The sequence below is a fragment of the Anomaloglossus baeobatrachus genome, chromosome 1 (genome assembly GCF_048569485.1).
Source record: "Anomaloglossus baeobatrachus isolate aAnoBae1 chromosome 1, aAnoBae1.hap1, whole genome shotgun sequence".
NCBI lineage: Eukaryota > Metazoa > Chordata > Amphibia > Anura > Aromobatidae > Anomaloglossus > Anomaloglossus baeobatrachus.
The window spans coordinates 94,846,945-94,869,731 of record NC_134353.1 but is presented as its reverse complement, the minus strand read 5'-3'; the positions used below and the strand labels follow the sequence as shown (position 1 = coordinate 94,869,731).

Below are 22,787 nucleotides of genomic sequence, written 5' to 3'. Positions count from 1 at the left end.
GATTCCATTGTATTATTACTAGTGATGAGCGAGCACTACCATGCTTGGGTGCTCAGTACTCATAACGAGCAGTTGGGCGCTCAGACAGGCTCGACTCGGAGACCGAGTATAATGGAAGTTAATAGAGAATTCAAGCAATTTTCTGGAAGATCTGAAAAAAATGGTTCAGTTCCCCATTGACTTCAATTATACTCAGTACCAGAGTGAGCACGTTCAAGTCAAACTGCTCTCGTCTTCTGCAAAAATGCTCGAGTTCCCCATTGTCTTCCATTATATTTGGTAGACGAGTCATTCTTGTCTAAGTGTCCAAGTGCTCGTTACGACCATGGTACTGCTCGCTCATCATAACCTTATATAAATAGCTTGTAAGGCCACATCTTGAATATAGGATTCAGTTTTGGACTCCACATTTTAAAATAGATATTTCCAAGCTAGATGGTTCAAAGGTGGGCAACTAGATTATTAAATGGGATGGAAGGTCTCTTGTATGATGAGAGGTTGGAAAAGTTGGGCTTTTTTAGCTTAGAAAAAATATACCTAAGAGGATATCTCATTTATATATATTAATACATGTGTGGTCAATACAATGACTGGCACATTCCATCCAAAGAACTTACAAAGGACCAGTAGGCATTCATTAGTTGGAGGAAAGGTGATTATGGCAGCTAAATAGGAAAGGGTTCTTTACAGTTAGAGCAGTCAGACTGCGGAAAAGCCAACCGAAACATATACAAATGACAAATATTATAACATCCTGGCTGGATGCCTTTCTCCCAACAAGTAGCATTATGAGTTATAAATAATCTAACAATAGAGAATATATACAGTAAGTGGTGGAGGAAGGCTGAACTTGATGGACCTGTGTCTTAATCCTTAATCATAGGCAAATAACAGGAATAGTGACTTTTTCTCAGATAGAAAAACCCTTTTAAGTAATATACAGCAAGCTATAGTTTGTTTTTGTTAAAATAAGCCATTTTTGTACGTCTTCAAAATCTATATATTTTAAGAATTTTATATTTTTTTTAATTAATTTTTAAATTTTTTTAAAATGTTTATTTCATGGCTTTTCTCAGAAGGACAGCTTCACTTATAATCTGTATTAGGCTTCAGCTAAAAGTTTGAAATCCAGGTCATGTATATAGTATTTATCACAAAGATGTATGATGCTGTCCGTCAGAATTTCAGCTTTTCCCAATCAGTCTTCAAGCAGCAGAGAGCATTATTCATTAAGCCTTAATGATTAACCCTTGTGATAAAATTACGGCTCGGCAACGCATTCCCCTAAATGCAGTGTCAGTTCCTTCTTTATAAATGGCTAAGATAGTGCTAGGAAAGCTAAGGAATGTGCTGGGGAGAATATGTGGAATGTACACGGGTTTATTAAGTAGAATGTAAACAATAACGGGAACAATATACTTATTTTAATCAATCTAAGCGATTAATTTCACGCACACTCCGTCCTATGTGTAAAAAAGATAAATTATTGGAATAAAATATAGGCAGATCGGAGCATTCAGCCTGCGCGATGGTTCACCGGAGCAGAATCTACGTCAGACGCTCTCCCGTGATACATACATTGTGCAGGTCACTGAACTCAGTGGGGCTCGCACGGAATTACCAGACATTAATTAATTAAACATTCCGATTGATTGGAATTCTAATTCTCTGCTGGATATGACAGACCCATTCCCTAAGATGCTGAAAAATCTTTTTCTTTTTTTTTTTTTTGATTCGTTTATTTCTCTCCTTACCCTTTTCCCACTATGTTCAAAGTAACATAGATTTTATTTTTTTTGCAACATTTTTACATTTTTTTCAATGAAACGTGAGATTACAATTTCTGTGTTACATACTGAATGTGATCGATAATACTGACTTTATTCCAAATACTACAATACAATACAATATTTCTTTTTTTTTTTTGCATTGATTGAATGTGAAATATTTTTGGGGCGGTAATGCACCTAGGACGTAGTAATGCTATTGCTGTACACTGGAGATCAAAATTACAGAGCAACACACAATTTCCTAAATGTTAATGTTAATGTCATTGTGTAGTCCTATGTGATTATGTCCTAACATGAGGAAACTCGCAGTATTTTAGGCTTATTTCATAAATTGAATTTAGTGTAAAGCACATAATAAAAATGGAAATGAGATAAATGTAAAAGAACACTGATAAAAATTAGAGAAAACTTTCAGATACTTACAGGTTATTAGTGTTAATCTGGCACCTGGTGCTAATTTCCTTAATTATCTGACAAACCCTATGTAACTGGCAGCCTAACTTTCCAGTTTGCACTGACTTTGCAAAAATGGTGTGCCGTTCAAAAGTGACTGAAACCCTCCGGCAGCAGGTTGTCCAGATGAAGGCCAAAGGGGGTGACCTTATCAGCCATAGCAAGAGAATTTGGTCATTCCATGTCTGTGATTATGAGAATATTGCATCTTTACAAAATCAAAAACTCTTTCAAGTCCCCCAAGAAGGCTGGTCAACCTCGAAAGACAAATGCAAGAGAGGACAGGATAATGCGGAGACTCTCCATAGGTAATTATTTCAACACTGCAGCTGGAATTGTTCACCAGTTCAGCACTGAACAGGGTAACAATCTGTCTCATCATATAGTGTCACAATGTTTAAGAGCATTTGGACTGAAAGCCCACTCTGCAGTGACCAAACCTCTCATTAACAGAAAAAATCAAAACAAGCATGTTGTGTGGACAGATAACTGGTTCACAGTTCATTTTAGTGAAAGTAAGTTTAATTTTTTTTGGGTCTGATGGAAAACATTGTGTTCATCGACAAACTGGGTAAAGACTGAACCCAAAGTGTGGTAAGAAGTCAGTGATAGGTGGTGGAGGTGGAGGAAGTGTCATGGTTTTGGAATTTTTTTCTGCAGTAGGAGTTGGACCTCTCATACAGCTACATGACAGAGTGAATGCAAGTGTGTATCAGACCCTTCTTAAACAACACGTGGTTCCTTAGTTGCGTTCATCACTCAATCAGCCAGCAATTTTCATGCAGGACAATGCCCCCTGTCACACACCAAAATGGGTAAAGCAGTTCCTTGATACAGAAAACATTGAAACAATGAAATGGCCAGCCCACAGTCCTGATCTAAACCCAATAGAAAACCTCTGGAAGATCTTTGGTGAAAAAGTTATGGCCAAGAAGCCCTCAAAAGTCAAAGAACTGTGGAAGAACCTGGAAGAAGAGTGGACTAAAATCGCACCAGAGCAGTGTGAGAGACTAGTGATGTGTTGGGACCCCAGATGTGCTGAAGTCTTTCAAAGCAAAGGCCTGTACACGTCCTACTGATCGGTGACTGTTGTTACCTTCAGAAAATTTACTTATAATCTTTCTCTGTGCTACAGTCCTTGTTGTTTTCTAATTATGATCATCACATCACATTTTGGGTAAAATAAAGGTTTTACGTAGTGGCATAGTATACCCCTTACAAAAAAACCCTCAATGTAGATTACATTATTTCTGAAAAATGCAAGTGATCATACATTATTCTCTAATTTTGATCTCCAGTGTATGTACATTAAATGGAAGTACACTCGGTACTACAGAACAGGAGAAGGACTTGGGTATTCTCATTACAAATAAGCTGAGCAGCAGCACTCAATGTCAAGCAGCAGCTGCTAAAGCATACAAAATTTTAGGGTTTATAAAAAGAGAGATTAGATCCCGGGATCCCAACGTATTCTTACCCCTCTATAAATCACTTGTAAGACCACATATGGAATTTGGCATCCAGTTTTGGGCTCCACATTTTAAAAAGAACATTCAGAAGTTAGAGACAGTTCAAAAGCGACTAACTAGACTACTACAAGGAATGGAGGCCTCCCATATGATGGCAGATTGAAAAAGTTAGATATGTTTAGCTTAGAAAAAAGACGTCTCAGAGGAGATCTCATTTATATGTATAAATACATGTGTGGTCAATATAAAGGACTGGGGCATGACTTATTTCTTCCAAAGACAATACTAAGGACCAGGGGGCACTCACTGCGAGTGGAAGAAAAGCGATTCCGACACCTAAATAGGAAAGGGTTCTTTACAGTTAGAGCAGTCAGACTGTGGAAAGCCGACCACAAGAGGTAGTAATGGCAGATACTATAACAGCTTTTAAAAAAGGGCTGGATGATTTCCTCACTACACACAACATTGTTGGGTATAGATGATTTAGTGACAAAACCTAAAATAGCGGAGGAAGGTTGAACTAGATGGATCTAGGGTGTTTTTCAACCTAAGTAACTCTATAATAGCAGAATATCCGTGACACAAAAAGCAAGCAAATTTTGGTAAAATGATTCAGTTTTTTAATGCCTTAATACAGAGGTTGGAAGGAATTGATAAAAAATGGAAGTGAGCTGCAATACCAGAAACAACCTGTGGATAGAAGTGGCGCTGTTTTGGGAAGATTGTTACTATGTTTTTTAAATTTTGAATAACCCCGAACCCCGTTCTTTGAAAAAATTGCTCCATTGGAGACCCCCGTATAGAATATGGAGCCAGAGATGATGGCTGAATGTTTGGCTTTCCAGAGCCCTGGAGAATATCTGATTGTGTCAGGGTAGTCGCTGCTGACTTTAACTTGGAAAATGTGGTATTTGATGGTGTCCATATGAATACATACGAATGGTTTAATGACTCTCCTCATTAACTTCTGAAAGAGCCCCCTATTAACAAAATGGACAGTTTGGAAACCCCTTTGAGGAGGATCTGTCACCACGTCAGAATTGATCTTTTTTTTTTTTTGCAAAGTTTTCCATTTTTTTTTTTTATCCACATAGGATTCCAGGGATCTGGCATTTTTAATCTACTGGTACTTGTGATGTGTTGTTTGCCAAGGGAGTGTTCCCCACATGGTCATAATGCAGAGCAACCTAACAAAACGCGCCCCGAAAATTATAATCACACCCCATTGGTAAAGGCGTGAAAAAATAGCACTAAATTTAAATGCACAAATCTATGGAAGCATGTGGTGGTCTATTCTTAAGGGTACTTTGCACGTTGCGACATCGCTAGCATCGGCTAGCGATGCCGAATGCGATAGTCCCCGCCCCCGTCGCACATACAATATCTTGTGATAGCTGCTGTAGCGAACATTATCGCTACGGCAGCTTCACACGCACTTACCTGCCCTGCGACGTCGCTCTGGCCGGCGACCCACCTCCTTCATAAGGGGGTGGGTCATGCGGTGTCACAGCGACGTCACACGGCAGGCAGCCAATAGAAGCGGAGGGGCGGAGATGAGCGGGACGTAAACATCCCGCCCACCTTCTTCCTTCCGCATAGCCGGTGGACGCAGGTAAGGAGATGTTCCTAGCTCCTGCGGCTTCACACACAGCGATATGTGCTGCCGCAGGAACGAGGAACAACATCGTATCTCCTATTGGTGCGACATTATGAAAATGACCGACGCTACACAGATCACCGATTTACGACGCTTTTGCGATTGTTTATCGGTGCATCTAGGTTTTACACGTTGCAACGTCGTTACTGGCGCCGGATGTGCGTCACTTTCGATTTGACCCCTATGATATCGTAGTAGCGATGTCACAGCATGCAAAGTACCCCTTAGTATGTAAATCAGCTCTCCTCTAGGATGTGAACACTTGTGCCACCTGTGGGTAGTCACACAGTAAGGCATTGCCCAACCTATTAAAGCCTTTTCAGGGTAACACTCAGCAGATTTTCTTCTATCTCATCTGAGAGCAGCTTCATGTAGACAAAGAGACCCTGAATCCAGTGATGTATCACTTAGTTTATTGGGTTCAGCCAATCAGTTAAGCTGCCCTGGTTCACACCAGGCTCTCTATGTACAATGTCTATAGACAGCGAGCTGCTAATCACAGAAGGGAGTGTGTCAGACTAGCTGACCTAGTTTGGCAATGATAATTTTCTGAAGCTAAAAGAAACATAGCAGGTAAGCAGCACACAGTGTGATAAGAAAGGCATTGCTGAAATCTATGTGTAATCCCCTACAACATCCTGTCTTCAGATTACATAGCAAAAATCTGCTGAACAATTCCCTTTATATAGTCCAATGAAAGAAACTTTTTTAGTGTCTGCAGTCATGTTTTAAAACTAAACGGTCCCCAGGTTTTTGCTACCTGATCTGAGAGCAGTATAAAGTAGAGACAGAGACCCTGATTCCAGCGATGTGTCACTTACTGAGCTTTTTTGGTGCTGTCATTTTGATAAAATCAATGTTTCTCTGCTGCAGATCTAGCAGTTATACAGAGCTCATGAATATGCTGGACTACCTGCAGCATGCCAAGTAGTCCTGTAATGATAATCTCCTGCTGATTAGTCAGTGATTTTATCAAAAGTACACTAAGCAGCCCAATAAGTGACTCATCGCTGGAATCAGGGCCTCTGCCCTTACAATATGCTGCTCTCAGATCCTGGTGACAAATTCCCTTTAAGGCTCAATAGGAGTTGAGATCTTGACTTACAGGGTAGTTACCAATAGATAGCATTGGCAAGACAGTTTTTTGGAGGAGAGCTATTTTATATCTTTTCCCTGGTCTCTTGCTTGTAGGACAACTTTGATAACTAGATCTTCCCAAGGATCACAAAAAAACATTTAAAGGGAATCCTTCACCAGATTTTTTGCATAAAGCAGGGGCAGAGATCCTGATTCCAGCGATGTGTCACTTACTGGGTTGCTTAGTGCAGTTTTGATAAAATCACTGTTTAATCAGCAGGAGCTTAACATTACAGGACTACTTGCTATGCTGCAGGTAGTCCAGCATATTCATGAGCTCTGTATAACTGCTAGATCTGCAGCAGAGAAAACATTGATTTTATTAAAATGACAGCGAAGAGCTCAGTAAGTGACACATCACTGGAATCAGGGGCTCTGTCTCTAATTTATGCTGCTCTTATATGGGGGAGCAAAAACCTGGTGACAGGTTCCCTTTAAGTAGAAAAAAAAAGTGGGACTCACCCTGGATGTGATTTCGCATCTGGCCAGATGAAGCGATGCTTACTGTGCGACACAGCCATTACCTCTTGTGTGCACAGGGTAAATGCTGATTTTTTTTTTATTCCAAGGGATATATTGTGTAGATCTGCCGCTGATTGCAATGTGTGCACCTTCCTGAGGATTGTGAGTTTGGTAGCCCGGTTAGATGTCTCGTGGTGGCTTGCTGTTCTATGACGCAGTTGTAATTCGCTTGTGCCAGCTTTTCTTCCATTGCAGTCACAACCAATACCATTGTAAAACATCTATTTTTGGCAACTAAGGATCAAATGTTTAACATAAGATGAATAAATGTGTTTATTAATGGCAGCATGGGGAGAAAATATATATATAATTTTTTTTTTTTTTAAAAAATACAAGTAAGTGAAAGTCCAGCTCCAGCCTTCAAGCCACCTCGGTTCAGACTCACCCAGTAAAAAAAGCCTTGCACAGACATGGACAAGAAATGGAAATGGCTATAAAGAAAATCCACCAAAGACTTGGAAACACCGGTGCTGTAATAAAACTTCTTTATTTGTGATATCCATAAGAGTAAACACGACCCACGAGGCTCAGGAACAAAAAATTGTGGTTAGCAGGAGATATCACAGATAGGACTATGTGTTTCGGTGGCCTTGTCTGCCTTCCTCACGGTCCTAAGGACCGTGAGGAAGGCGGACAAGGCTGCCGAAACGCATAATTTCATCTGCGATTTCTCCTATTAACAATACTTTGTTGTTCCTGAGCCTTGTGGGTCTTCGCTGGATTTTCTTTATAGCTATATATATATATATATATATATATATATATATATATTAGTAGAAAGTGTCATGTGGAACTTATCATGATTGCTATGGAATTATGATGGGCTTCTGCTTGCAGGATGAGCTATCGTCATCAGCCAAATAGTACTGGATACGTTATTCAATATGCTTTATATATTATTTATTTTATGTGATTTTTTTGACCTGCATATTGGGGCATCTTACAAATTGGCCCTCTTTGGTCTGCCATTTAGTAGATGCAAGATATGCAGCAACAAAGTATCACAAGTTGATCTGTTAGTTCGGATGGAGCCCGTCCTGTTGGGATCTTTTCTTTCTTAAGATCTTTCTTTACTTTAATTTCTCTTTTACTGCGATATTGAGTTACATCTGACTTTTTTGCTTATTTTAAGGTCTTACTGCTGTTATGAAACAGATCATTGTAAACAGAACTCTCCAGTGTATGAGCGATCTAGATCAAGGTCACCATACAGTCGTAGACCAAGGTAGGAAGCTCCGCCGAGGGTATTGCAGGGAACTATTGATATAATTCCAATTCTTCTCATACTATTCATTAATTGTTTGTATCATTTTAGATATGACAGTTATGAGGAATATCAACACGAGTGCCTGAAGAGGGAAGAGTATCGCAAAGAATATGAAAAACGGGAGTCAGAGCGAGCAAAACAGAGGGAGCGACAAAGGCAAAAAGCAATTGTAAGCAATTACCTGGAGATATTTCATCTCAGTTTGTCACAATGAGGGAAATCTTTCTTTCTAGTCATTCCTCTTATTATTTATCTACTTATGCTTCTTCCTTTCCTTCTTCATTCTTTCCTTCTTCCTTCTTTCTTTTTCCCTTCCACACCTTCATTCCTTCTGACTGCCTTTCTTTCTTCCTTCCCATCTTTGTTTCCTTCTTCCTTCCTTCATTACCTTCTTTCCTTCTTCCTTCTTTCCAACTTTCCATTTTTCCTTCCTTCTTTCCTTCCATTCCTTCTTACTGCCTTTCTTTCCTTCTTCCTTTTCTTCCTTCTGTTTGTTCTTCTTCTTCTGTCTTTCTTTCTGTCTTTTCTCCTTTCCTTCTTCCTTCCTACCCTTGTTTCTTTCTTCCTTCTTTCTGACTTTCCTTTTTTCCTTCATTCTTTTCTTCTATTCCATCTTCCTTTCCTTTCTTCTACATTTTTCCTTCTTCCTTCCTTCTTACTGCCTTTCCACATTTCCTTCTTCCTTCCCATCCTTGCCTTCTTTTTTATACTTTTGCCTATATTTTTCTCCTTTTTCCTTCCTTACCTTCCTTCTTCCTTCTTTCTGACTTTCCATGTTTCCTTCCTTCTTTCCTTCCTTTCCTTCTTCTTTCCTTTCTTTCCTTCTTCCTGCTGTATATTTCCTTTCTTCCTTCCTTCTTACTGCCTTTCCTCCTACACTTCTTCCTTCCTATCCTTGTTTCCATCTTCCTTCTTTCTAACTTTCCTTTTTTCCTTCCTTCTGTCCTTCCTTTCCTTCTTCTTTCTTTTCTTTCCTTCTTCCTCTCCTTGGTTCTATATTTTTATCTTACTGCCTTTCCTCCTCTCCTTCTTTCTCTCCTTGTTTCTTTCTTCCTTTTTTCTGACTTTCCTTTTTTCCTTCCTTCTTTCCTTCCATTGCTTCTTCTTTCTTTTCTTTCCGTCTTCCTTTCCTTTGTTCTATATTTTTTTCTTACTGCCTTTCTTCATTTCCTTCCTTATCCTTGGTTCTTTCTTCCTTTTTTTCTAATTTTCATTTGTTCCTTCCTTCTTTCCTTCCATTGCTTCTTCCTTCCTTTCTTTCCTTCTTCCTCCTTTATTTTTTCTTCCTTCCTTATTACTGCCTTTCCTCCTACCCTTCTTCCTTCCTATCCTTGTTTCCATCTTCCTTCTTTCTAACTATCCTTTTTTCCTTCCTTCTTTTCTTCTATTCCTTCTTTTCTTTCTTTCCCTCTAAATTTTTCCTTCTTACTCCCTTTCCACATTTCCTTCCTATCATTGTTTCTTTCTTCCTTCTTTCTGCTTTTCCTTTTTTCTTTCTTTCTTCCTTTCCTTTTTACCTTCCTTCCTTCTTTTTTTCCTCCTTTTTACTACTTTTAATTACTAACATGATTGAAAAATGCAAAAGAAACAAACAAAAACAAAACAAACATCAGCGTCACAACAGTAAAGATGAAATTCTTGATGAGGGTGACGAATGGTTAAGGACATATACTTAGCAGTGGTTCAAGGCCTGGGACGGTGACATATGTGTCTGAGCAGGTGCTGAAGGACATTGCTATAAAGCATATGCATGGTATGGATTTCCCCAAGTTGCTTTGAAGTGATGGCTTCATAACTCACTAGGGGTCAACACAGATAAATCACGATCTTGCTGTTCATTACACAGTCTACTGTAGGCAGCAGTGAGGTCACAGCATGTCAGCCTGGGCAAATAGCTAGGATTTTATCAATGGGTCTGATGTATGGTATTATTATCTTCTACAAGGAAATAAACAAGCAGCCGGGAAGCAGAATGTACTTCTCTTGTACACCATATGTCTATCCCTCTATCTATCTATCTATCTATCTATCTATCTATCTATCTATCTATCTATCTATCTATCTATCTATCTATCTATCTATCTATCTATCTATCTATCTATCCCTCTATGTATCTATCTGTCTATCTATCTATCTATCTATCCCTCTATCTATCTATCTATCTATCTATCTATCTATCTATCTATCTATCTATCTATCTATCTATCTATCTATCCCTCTATGTATCTATCTGTCTATCTATCTATCTATCCCTCTATGTATGTATGTATCTATCTATCTATCCCTCTATGCATCTATCTATCTATTTATCTATCCATCTATCTATCCCTCTATCTATCTATCTATCTATCCCTCTATGTATGTATCTATCTATCTATCTATCTATCTATCCCTCTATGTATCTATCTGTCTATCTATCTATCTATCCCTCTATGTATGTATGTATGTATCTATCTATCCCTCTATGTATCTATCTATCTATTTATCTATCCATCTATCTATCTATCTATCTATCTATCTATCTATCTATCTATCTATCTATCCCTCTATGTATCTATCTATCTATCTATCTATCTATCTATCTATCCCTCTATCTATGCAGTGCAATGCAGCCGGAACAGCGACACAGATCTCTGTGTGAGAGCCTATCCACCATCTGCACTTGCTAACTGTAATTGTTTGGGGTCTGGCGAGTGGATTTTTTTTTGGGGGGGGGGGGGACTTGCTGCTTTCTTTTGGAAATGTCTGCTTTCTTTGATGAAGAGTCTTGCTGTATTCTTTACATTTTTTTTAGCTGCTTGGAACTAGGGCATACTTTTCAAAAGAGACTAATATTTTAAGCATACTCAAAAAAACCCCTCAATAATCCTTCTAAAGCTTATTTTCGGTGAAATCGGGTTATCTATCTATCTATCTATCCATCTATATATCTATCATCTATCTATCTATGTATCTATCTTTCATTCTAAAACAAGAACAGACAGTGCTTCCAAATGGTCACAGTGAAAAAATGGAGATTAATTCCATTCCAAATTATACAATGTTTTAGCTCTAAGACATTGATCCAAAATGTTGTTTACTTAGGCATGGAATAAATCACCATTCTTTTACAGTGACCATTGGAAGCATGGAAATACTGCTTTTTTTTTTTTTAGGGATGTTGGGGCCCTTTGTTTTTTGAGCCCAAAGGCCAGCACTCACATTCCATCTTAGACTAGTGTTGCTTTGTTATAATTTTTTTCATCTATCTATCATTCATTCATCTATCTATCATCTATCTATTTATCTATCTATTTATCTCTCTATCTATCTATCTATCTATCTACCATCTATCTATCTATCTATCTATCTATCTATCATCTATCTATCTATCTATCTATCTATCTATCTATCTATCTATCCATCTATCTATCTATCTATCCATGTATATATCTATCTATCTATCATTCATCCATTATCTATCTATCATTCATCCATCTATCTATCTATCTATCTTTCTATCCATGTATCTATCTATCCCTCTATCTATCTATCTATCTATCTATCATTCATCCATTATCTATCTATCATTCATCCATCTACCTATCTATCTATCTATCTATCTATCTATCTATCTATCTATCTATCTATCTATCTATCTATCTATCCTATCTATATATCCTTCTATCCATTTATCTATCCCTCTATCTATCCCTCTATCTATCTATCCCTCTATCTATCTATCTATCTATCTATCTATCTATCTATCTATCTATCTATCTATCTATCCATCTATCCCTCTATCTATCTATCTATCTATCTATCTATCTATCTATCTATCTATCTATCTATCTATCCTATCTATATATCCTTCTATCCATTTATCTATCCCTCTATCTATCCCTCTATCTATCTATCCCTCTATCTATCTATCTATCTATCTATCTATCTATCTATCTATCTATCTATCTATCTATCCATCTATCCCTCTATCTATCTATCTATCTATCTATCTATCTATCTATCTATCTATCTATCTATCCTATCTATATATCCTTCTATCCATTTATCTATCCCTCTATCTATCCCTCTATCTATCTATCCCTCTATCTATCTATCTATCTATCTATCTATCTATCTATCTATGGCAGTGTTCCCCAACTCAACCCATCAAGAGCGATAAACAGCTCATATTTTCAGGATTTCCTTAGTACTGTGCGAGTGATAGCATTACCGTATTTCCTGTGCAATATTAAGGAAATCTTATCACTTGTGCACTACTAAGAAAGTCCTAAAACCACGCACTGTTGGTGGCTCTTGAGGATTGGAGTTGGTCGAACACTGATCTATGGCCTTGTATTTTGTATAAATGTACAATAAATTGACAAAACTTTTATTGAATGACTCAATTGAAAAAAATAGACATCCCAACTCTGTTTTTTCTTTGAGTCATTCAATAAAATAATTTTTGCAGGCACAGTATATCTCTTTCCCCTTCTTTGGAGTGACAGATTTATTCTACATTTATAGACTAATTTTTATGGGCACCCTTTAGCAAATAGTGAGCGAGATTAATCTTTGCTAATTGCATTTTCTATGTCATCTTAGAATTATTAAATGATAATCATATTATATTATTTTAATTCATATCCGTTGACTTTCCATGTGCAGATAACAGCCCCCACAGCTAACTCTTGGTACCCCATACCCATCTCCTACCAAAGTTGCCTCTATCTCTTTAAAGTGGGGTTCTGAAGCAGAAGACTTTGTGAAAAATTGCATATTTTCCACCCCACATGCAAGATGTCAGTGTGTCTGCTATAGCAATGACACCTTCTTTCAAAAAAGAGGTTCTACAGCAGCTAGGATGAGTATATAGCCATAATGTGCCCTCTACTGGAAATTATAAATATTAGCGGTTTCAAGAGTCTGATTTATTATTGACATTTACATAGCAGATTAAATAATCCCATAATCCCATCTATAATTCTATAATTTATTTTACTTGATGTCTATATAAAAACTCTGAACGACCAAAGCAAAAGCAATTTCTTAATTTATTAACTGTTCCTTTTAAAAAGCAATATGAAAACCCTCTTTCCTTGAATTTATTGCCCAATGCTCCCAGTATCCAAAAAGGTATATTTTGATCCACATTTAATGACTCCATATGCATATGTATTGAATCCATCTGCCTAATGCACACATGAACCATTCTATAATAAGCTGAGCTTTACTGTGCCGAGAAAAATGTTATAGTGAGTGGGTTTTAATAAAAAGGAGATATGGATGGAGTTTCTGTCCAATTCCACTTGATATTAATATATGCCAAATACATCAAAACATTCCATAAGTTTAGTCATCCAGGCTCCATAGTGTTAATTAAACCCTGAAAACATAACTGGAAGTTATGAAATTGCTGCAGAGGACATATTTATAGTAATTCCATCATTCCGGAAGAAGGGTTTCATCTTTCTGGTCAATAGTTGATCGTTGGGATGGAATTAGTGCGACCAGATCATAACTCAGATTGTTAGGGTCGTTTGTAGGTATTTTTGCATTTACTGAATAGGAAACAAAGTATCAGTTGTATAACGTTACAGTGTCCTGAGATAAAAATAGGGAACAACCGTGATATACGACCGTCTACTATTGAAAGAAGGTGTCATCTATATTACGCTGATCACAGGGTTTCCTGATTTTGACACCGACATCACTCAGCTCCGATCTAAAGAGGAACTGGCCAACAAGTGTTTAGTTTCTCTACAGCGCCCCGCAGGTGAAATGAAGCAGTGGGTGTCTGTGCAATATGTGGACTCCATAGGGGAGATTATTTGTAGTTAAAGATGAGCGGATCCATGGAAGATCAGTTTGGCGGGTTCAGCCGTACTTTAGATAAAGTTTGGTTTGGGACCCGGACTTGACCTGAACCCCAATGGAAGTCACTGATTGGGCAGTTCGGGTCTCTGCATACATGCAGCCAGTCGTAAACAGATTAGTTCCGGGGACAGATGGGTGGTGGTTTTCCATTTTTCTTTGGTGTCCACTACATCCGATCACACTGTTGTTACTAAAGGTGAGCGAACCTGAGCTTTGGGTTCGTAAAACCAACTTCCAAAAAAAATAAAGTTTGTGTTTGAAGTTCCAGTAAGTTATGAGTGCAAACCACTCAAGCGAGCAGCGATGTGCTTGGGTATGATTGATGCTCAACCCAGTGCAAGCTGCATGAAGTGTCTGAACGGCTCGCACTGGGGTTAAAATCAGCATGATCAGATGTAGTGTGCACACACACAAAATAAAAAACCACGTCCACCCTCCCCCGGAAGTGTTCTGCTTATGGCTGACTGCATGTGGGTGGAAACATGACCTGCACAATTACTGACTTCCATTGAGGTTCGGATGAAGTTAGGGTCACAAACCGAACCATATGTAAGGTTCGACTGTACCCTCTGAACCGAACTTCCAAAGGTTCACTCATCTCTAGTTGTTACCCCCAGAGAGATAATCAAACACTACAAAAGGCTCGCACTGGGCTGAGCACCGAGCGTACCCAAGTACAGCAATGCTCTCATGAGTGGTTTGCATACGTAAAGGACCCGAACTCTGTTCCTTTTGTAAAGTCTGTGTTGAGTCCGAGCACCGAACCTTGAGGTCACTCATCTCTTTTTGTAGCCCTTTCCCTTTGGGTCAAAGTTGAGAATACTGAACAGAGAACCCTTGCTATAAACCTTTTGTAGGGTATTTATAAATAGGCTTTGCAAGCTAGAAAACCCAATTAAACCAATTTAATATACTATATGTTTCATAATTGTGTTTATTCCCTTGTAGGAGGAGCACAGAGTTATTTACATTGGTAAGATGAGAACTAACATGAGTCGTGCTGAACTGCGAGCTCGGTTTGAAGTTTTTGGTGAAATTGAAGAATGTACGGTCAATCTGCGGGATGATGGGTGAGTGTCATTTTGGCCCTGATTTTGTTGAGCTAGATGGCTAAACTGATACATATGGGGGCATCCTAAGTTTTTAAACTGGCAAATGGCTGGGGAAAAATGGATGGGGCATCTTATTTTTCAGCATGCCCAATCCTTTGTTATCATAAGAGATGTTGCCACCAACAATTGTTTGGCAGCTCATCCTCAAGGAGGACCATATTACAATGCAGAGCTGTTTTATATGGGTGGGTGTGTAGCTCCTATGATTGGGTAGGTGTGCAGCTCCTATGATCGAGTGGGTGTGTAGCTTCTATGATTGGGTGGGTGTGTAGCTCCTATAATTGGGTGGGTGTGTAGCTTCTATGATTGGGTGGGTGTGTAGCTCCTATAATAGGGTGGGTGTGTAGCTCCTATGATTGGGTGGGTGTGTAGCTCCTATGATTGGGTGGGTGTGTAGCTTCTATGATTGGGTGGGTGTACAGCTCCTATGTTTGGGTGGTTGCATAGCTCCTATGATTTGGTGGTTGTGTAGCTTCTATGATTGGGTGGGTGTGTAGCTCCTATGATTTGGTGGTTGTGTAGCTTCTATGATTGGTTGGGTGTGTAACTCCTATGATTGGGTGGGTGTGTAGCTCCTATGATTGGGTGGCTGTACAGCTCCTATGTTTGGGTGGTTGCATAGCTCCTATGATTTGGTGGTTGTGTAGCTTCTATGATTTGATGGGTGCGTAGCTTCTATGATTGGGTGGGTGTGTAGCTCCTATGATTGGGTGGGTGTGTAGCTCCTATGATTTGGTGGTTGTGTAGCTTCTATGATTGGGTGGGTGTGTAGCTTCTATGATTTGGTGGGTGTGTAGCTTCTATGATTGGGTGGGTGTGTAGCTCCTATGATTGGGTGGGTGTGTAGCTCCTATGATTTGGTGGTTGTGTAGCTTCTATGATTGGGTGGGTGTGTAGCTTCTATGATTTGGTGGGTGTGTAGCTTCTATGATTGGGTGGGTGTGTAGCTCCTATGATTGGGTGGGTGTGTAGCTCCTATGATTTGGTGGTTGTGTAGCTTCTATGATTGGGTGGGTGTGTAGCTTCTATGATTTGGTGGCTGTGTAGCTTCTATGATTGGGTGGGTGTGTAGCTCCTATGATTGGGTGGGTGTGTAGCTCCTATGATTTGGTGGTTGTGTAGCTTCTATGATTGGGTGGGTGTGTAGCTTCTATGATTTGGTGGGTGTGTAGCTTCTATGATTGGGTGGGTGTGTAGCTCCTATGATTCATCTGATCGTTACCCTTCTCATTGCAGAGACTGTTACGGCTTCATCACCTACCGCTACACCTGTGACGCTTTTGCTGCTCTTGAGAATGGATACACCCTGCGCAGATGTAACGAACCCGACTTTGAGCTTTGCTTTTGCGAAAGAAAGCAGTTTTGCAAGTCCAACTATGCAGATTTAGGTATGGATTGCCTTTGTTGGTCGGGGCCATGTTCACACAATAGGATTTACCTTGACATACTTGCCGGCTGGCGGTGATTTACTGGACTCCTCATTTATTGCTAATTTGTTGTGAGAAATGAATTGCCTAACATAAAGTACCAGCATATGGTAGAAGCTAATATATGTTCTGTATTCTTTATAGCTCCGTAATTAATTTACACGCCATTGCCACTGGCCACAGGCAGGCAATGCTAAAATTAAATGTTTTAGACGCAAAAGGCCAAGGGTTATAAAACTTATTTTTACATCACAGGGTTTTAACATGTTCATATGTTTTCAGTTGAAGCTTGAATGTATTGAACCTTAGGCTGGGATTTACTATCGAACGGCCTTGGAACAATTTTACTTCTATGTAAAGCTTCAAGGGAATATTTGTCATAGAAAAATCACATTTTTATCATATGTGACCTCATGGGGGATGTTTTCACCATTATAAAAACACCAAACCGGTCAGATTTTTTTCTCGATATTAGCAAGGTATCATAAAACGTTTGTTTCCAACATTGTGGTTGGTTTGTGCTAATGAGAGTGATAAGACTTTACCAGACCTCATTGTAACTGATAGTCACCCAGTAGCCTCACAATTTACTCTAATGGGATAGCCTCATGTTCAGTCTTCAGGAGCGCACCCCACCCCTCCCTCCCCTTCCTCCCGTCTTCCTTCTTTCTTGGGGGTGGTGCTTTCCGTAAGATTGACCATTAAAACCAGCGACATGGCTGAATCACTGGCTCAAATTGTGTGCTCTCCTGTGTTTCAAATAAAGACAGCATTGCTTCTCCATCACCGGAGTATTGTAGGGGCACTGAAGCCGATGCAGCTTTATAACAGGGCTTCCAAGCTCTACAGCAAAGAGCTTCTAAGAGCTGCGCCTTTTGTCTAGGAATCCTCTAGACTGCAAAATGAGCAATGAGTTGTAAACTCTAAAATTCTAATTCTATTCATTCTTGAGAAGAGAGTGGAAATTGCAACGATTTTTCTTTTTACAAGCACTTTGCAAATTTACCCACTTGTGATGTTGAGAAAGCCCCTTTAAGTGACGAAATCATTACTTTTCTTTATGCAGATCTGGTTCTAATCAGTCAGTCACTGATATATGGGGATGGGGATATACTGTAGGATCACGTATTCCTTATTGACATATATGGGCGGTAATGAAAAAGTTAGTCATAGCAAGTCATCCAAAATGAGTCACTGTAAATTGTAATGGGGGACATTTCCTTCATGGATCCTCTCTATGATGCCCACATGAAAACTGATTACTATGGGTACCAGTGGCACAATATGAGAGATCACATCATAACTGCTAATAAATCTAAGTGTCACAGTAAGCTGTCACTTCTGACATTTATGGTCCAAATATAATGGACCAACAACATGTCTTCTGACGTAACCCAACAGCGTCGTACCTGAGACCTGCAGCCTGTCCGTCTTGGTCTATACTTGTCCATGATTGTCGGATGTGTGAATCCAACTTAAGAGTTAAATTATTTTTTTTCCACCTTACATTTGTACTCTTATAAAGATCAACTATACAAGGTTTACATTGGCATGTGACCCTGAAAAAAAAGGCTTGGTCAACTCTGAATATGTAATTCGCATTACCCTTAGGTGCACTGAACCGGAGTCATGCACCATGAACATAGCCTAACCAACCTCAGCCTTAAAATGCACTCAATGTTCTTTCCCTATCGTTATTAAATAGAGTAGTGTATATGTGCATAACCTCTTCAGAGAGGCAGAGAGCAGGACTTACTGCCACCTATTTAAAGTAGCAAACCAATAGGTCAATATCCACCTTTTTGAAGAGTCTTTCCACATTGCCTAATACACATTGGTGTTCGGCAGCCATTTCTGCCATTTCTTCCATACACAGGAGCGCTCAGATAGCCGAATGCTCCTATGTTCTCCTTGAGAAGGCTGCTGTCACTGGTGGGAGACCAAAAGTATTGGGCAGTCTGAAATTGGACGTGCCGGATTCTTACATTTTCCAACAATGAATTATTTGATTCTCCCATACATATAAGGCTATGTGCGCACGTTGCCTTTTTTGTGACCACAAAGATGCAGCGTTTTTGTGCGTTTTTGGCCACAAAAAAAGTACAAAAACGCATCCGCAGTAAAAACACATCCAAAAAACGCATGCGTATTGCGCGTTTTTGTCCGCTTTTTGCTGCGTTTTGCTGCATTTTTGTTGTTGCGTCTTTTCCAATGCATTGCATGGGTGAAAAACACTGGCAAAAATGCAGAAATAATTGACATGTCGCATCTTTGTGGTCACCACATACGTGCACCTAAAACAAAACTGCACTGTGCGGACAGCAAAAATGAAAACTCATAGACTTTGCTGGGGAAGCAAAGTCATTCAGTTTATAGACCAAAAACGCACCCGAAAAATGCGCAAAAACTCAGCGAAAAATGCAGCATGCGCACTTAACCTTAAGGCCCCGTTACACGCTTCGATTTATCTGATGATCTCATTAGCGATGTGACATGCCCAGATCGTAGTTACGATTTGCCCAGATCGCACATAGGTCGTTTAGTAGCGGGCACACGTAACGATCGCACCAACAACGCAAAATCATTCAGCGATATATTGTTTGACCAAGGCGGTCGTGTGGATGTTGTTCGTCATTTGCAGGGTCTCAAACGTAGCAATGTGTCTGCTGCGTTCCAAACGACGAACAATATTTTGAAACTGAACGACGTGTCAACAATCAACGATTTTCAACCTATTTGCGATCGTTTGGAGTCGCACGTAGGTGTCACACGCAACGACGATGCTAACGATGACGGATGTGCGTCACGGAATCCATGCCCCCCGACGACATATCGTCAGATAAATCGTAGCGTGTAACGGGGCCTTTAGACTATCATCCAAGCCCGTCCTTATCGTCAGGAAAGGCTGACATTAGTCTAATGTGTATGGGGGCCTTTAGTATATAAAGTTAAACCAGAACCTCCATGTCATGTGGCAAGACTCTAGAAAAGGTCAATATTAACTTATAGGATTGCTCTATTCAATAGGGGGTACAAAAGACCCTGCTCTCTTCCTATTCAAAAAGGCTTTCTGCATATTTATTTCCCATGAAGCGTTGCACAGCATTTGATGAGAACCTATTATATTTATGATACTGCACTTTTTATAAAAAAAAAAAAAAAAAACACTGGGCCGCTACAGAGTGATTATTTTATTGTATAACTTCTTAAGATATAAATTGCTCTGAAATGTCCCTAATTACATTCTAAAGAACCCAAATTTCTACCAAAAGTTGGATCTGAACTTCCAGGTTCTGGGATCCTGACATTCAGAACAAGATTCCACAACGCAAAGCCAGATCGCCTCACCACATTGTGTACACAGCAGATCCGAATCAGTAGCTTCTCTAATGATGTTAGTTAATACAATCACCTCTCTTCGGCTACTGTTTTCTTACAGGGAACCTGTCGTGCTCAAACACTATTTACCTGCAAATATAGAGGTAATCTGCAGGTTATTAACATTAATTGGAATCTGTCAGCAGGTTTTTGCTGTGTAATATGAAGGCAGAATGCTGCAAGGGTTAAAACATAGAATTCAGGGATGCCTGTATTGTCAAGGTCCAATTTGTTGTTTATTTGCCATGTCGGTGTAACCAGCTGGACTTCTCATTGCTTTGACTACAATGTTACCTGCGCGGCAGACCGACATGCTCCCTCCTCTTACTGACACCTCACTGTCAATCTCTATAGAGAGCCTGGTGTGGGTGGGTCAGCTCTGTTGCATAGCTAAAAATAAAAATTCTGATTGTGTCAGAACAGCTGTACCCCGTAATCTAAGTGATACATTGTTGGATTCAGTGTCTCTTTGCCTATGTCATGCTGCTCTCAGATAAGGTAGAAAAAACCTGCTGACAGATTCACTTTAAAAAAAAAACTGTCAGCAGGTTTTTGTTATGTAATCTGAGAGCAGCATTATGTGGGGCAAAAACCCTGATCCTAGCAATGCATCACTTACTAGGCTGTGCTTTTCTGTTTTAATAAAATCAGAGTTTTATCATCAGATTATCACTACAGGACTAGGTGACTTGTGCCTCTTGGTCAACTTCTCCTGTTAACCCCACCCCTACCACTGATTATACATCGTACACTGAAAGCTGCCAATCAGTGGTGTGGGTGGGGTTATACACAGCTCAGCATTCTGAGCTCTACTAGATCTGCAGATGATAAAACTGTGATTCTATCACAACTGCTGCACTCAGTAAACTAGGTGATACCTCATTGGAATCAGGGTCTCCACCTCTACATCATATTGCTGTTGGATTACATAGCAAAAACCTAGTGACAGATTCCTTTAAAAATGCTTGACAGGCCACAGCTATCAGAAGGAATTATCCTTTCCAGGTGCCACTGGCTTTCAGTCATAGAAGCGTTCTGGTGTGGCTACAGTCACCGTTCAGTGCACAGTGAGTGGTGGCTGTAAGCACACTCTAGCATTCCGAGTTACTGTTTGCTTTGTGCAGACGTGCTGCATAGCCTGCTGTCAGTCAAGGTGCCAAGGCATGCTTACAGCTGCTACTTACTGTGTACTGAGCACTGACTGTAGCCGCACCAGAACGCCTCTATGACTGAAAGCCAACGGCAACCGGTTGGGATAAAGTTAATTTCTTTCCATCATTTCTACTGATGGTAGCTGCTCTGGGCATATCTGTATATTATTACTGTTTGGTGACATGACAGGGTCTTTTTATATAAAAAGGGCAGCAAGAGGATAGATTCTCTACACCAGTGTCGCACTCTTAAGGCCCCGTTACACGCAACGACGTATCTAACGACATATCGCCGGGGTCACGGATTCTGTGATGCAAATCCGGCATCGTTTGCGACGTCGTTGCGTGTAACACCAACGAACGACCGTTAACAATGGAAAATACTCACCTAATCATCCATCGTTGACACGTCGTTCCTTTTTAAAGAATCGTTGCTTGTTGAGGACGCAGGTTGTTTGTCGTTCCCGAGGTAGCACACAACGCTACGTGTGACACCTCGGGAACGACAAATTACAGTATACCTACGCCCGCCAGCAATGCGGGAGGAAGGAGGTGGGCGGGATGTTTGACCCGCTTATCTCCGCCCCTCCGCTTCTATTGGACGGCCGCTTTGTGACGCTACACGAACCGCCCCCTTAGAAAGGAGGCGGTTCGCCGGCAACAGCGACGTCGCTAGGCAGGTAAGTCCCGTGTGACGGCTCCTAACGATATTGTACGCCACGGGCACCGATTTGCCCGTGACGTACAAACGACAGGGGCGGGTGCTTTCACCAGCTAGCGATGCCGCTGCGTGTAAAGCCCCCTTTACCCCTTTAGACTTTATCTCCACAATCTATTCCATTAAATGCTTTACATTTGATGCCTAATAACAAATATGAACATTTTGCTTCTGATTACTCACAATATGGAAGACAAAAAGAAATACTAAATTACTGTTTGCCTTCAACTGGCACTTAGAAGTATCGGCCATATTTACTCATATTTTTTTCGCATATTATATATATGTGAGAGAATCCACTCTTCAGCTGGAGCTCAACCTTGCGTGCAATACAAGATTTATTTTCTGTTTACTTGATGGTGGATTGAAATAGTCAGATGCAGCATGACGCTCTGTGTCTACCTTATTTAACACCTCCGTAATGTAGAGGGGCTTAGACAGAGCTGGAGAGTAAACACAGCTGTTTGAATAACAGGACTCCGGTTAGTACGCTTTAATCAACTCAAACAAAATAACGATGCCCGTGGGAGATGTGGGAAAATAAAGGAAATGGCAGTGCGAGGGTATTGTTATTTATTTAGTATTTTACGTGATGGATTCACATTTAAAACTATTCCGAATTATTTGATTGCTTACATTTTATTTGCTTCTAGTATTCTCTTGAAAAGTCATTTTAATTCAGAGGTAAAAGAAGCTCAGCATGTCAGAAAAGGAGCTTATTTTTGCATTTTTTTTATAAATATTTTTTATAGTTTTTATTTTGCTTTGGCTTAAAGTCCATCATTAAATCATCACCCTGATATTAAAGTGAACCTGTCAGGTCCAATATGCAGGCAGAGCCACGAGC

General features: G+C 39.9%; 1 protein-coding gene across 3 annotated transcripts in view; it reads left to right on the top strand.

The window, feature by feature from the left end:
* Window positions 1–22,787, top strand: part of PPARGC1A (PPARG coactivator 1 alpha) — a 206,617-nt gene that overhangs the window by 170,595 nt on the left and 13,235 nt on the right. For all 3 annotated transcript variants that reach the window (XM_075346931.1, XM_075346930.1, XM_075346932.1), the window contains 4 exons: window positions 8,161–8,253; window positions 8,344–8,464; window positions 15,103–15,224; window positions 16,503–16,654. In XM_075346931.1, coding sequence (XP_075203046.1) covers window positions 8,161–8,253; window positions 8,344–8,464; window positions 15,103–15,224; window positions 16,503–16,654 — 488 coding nt within the window. The remainder of the gene's footprint in view (window positions 1–8,160; window positions 8,254–8,343; window positions 8,465–15,102; window positions 15,225–16,502; window positions 16,655–22,787) is intronic.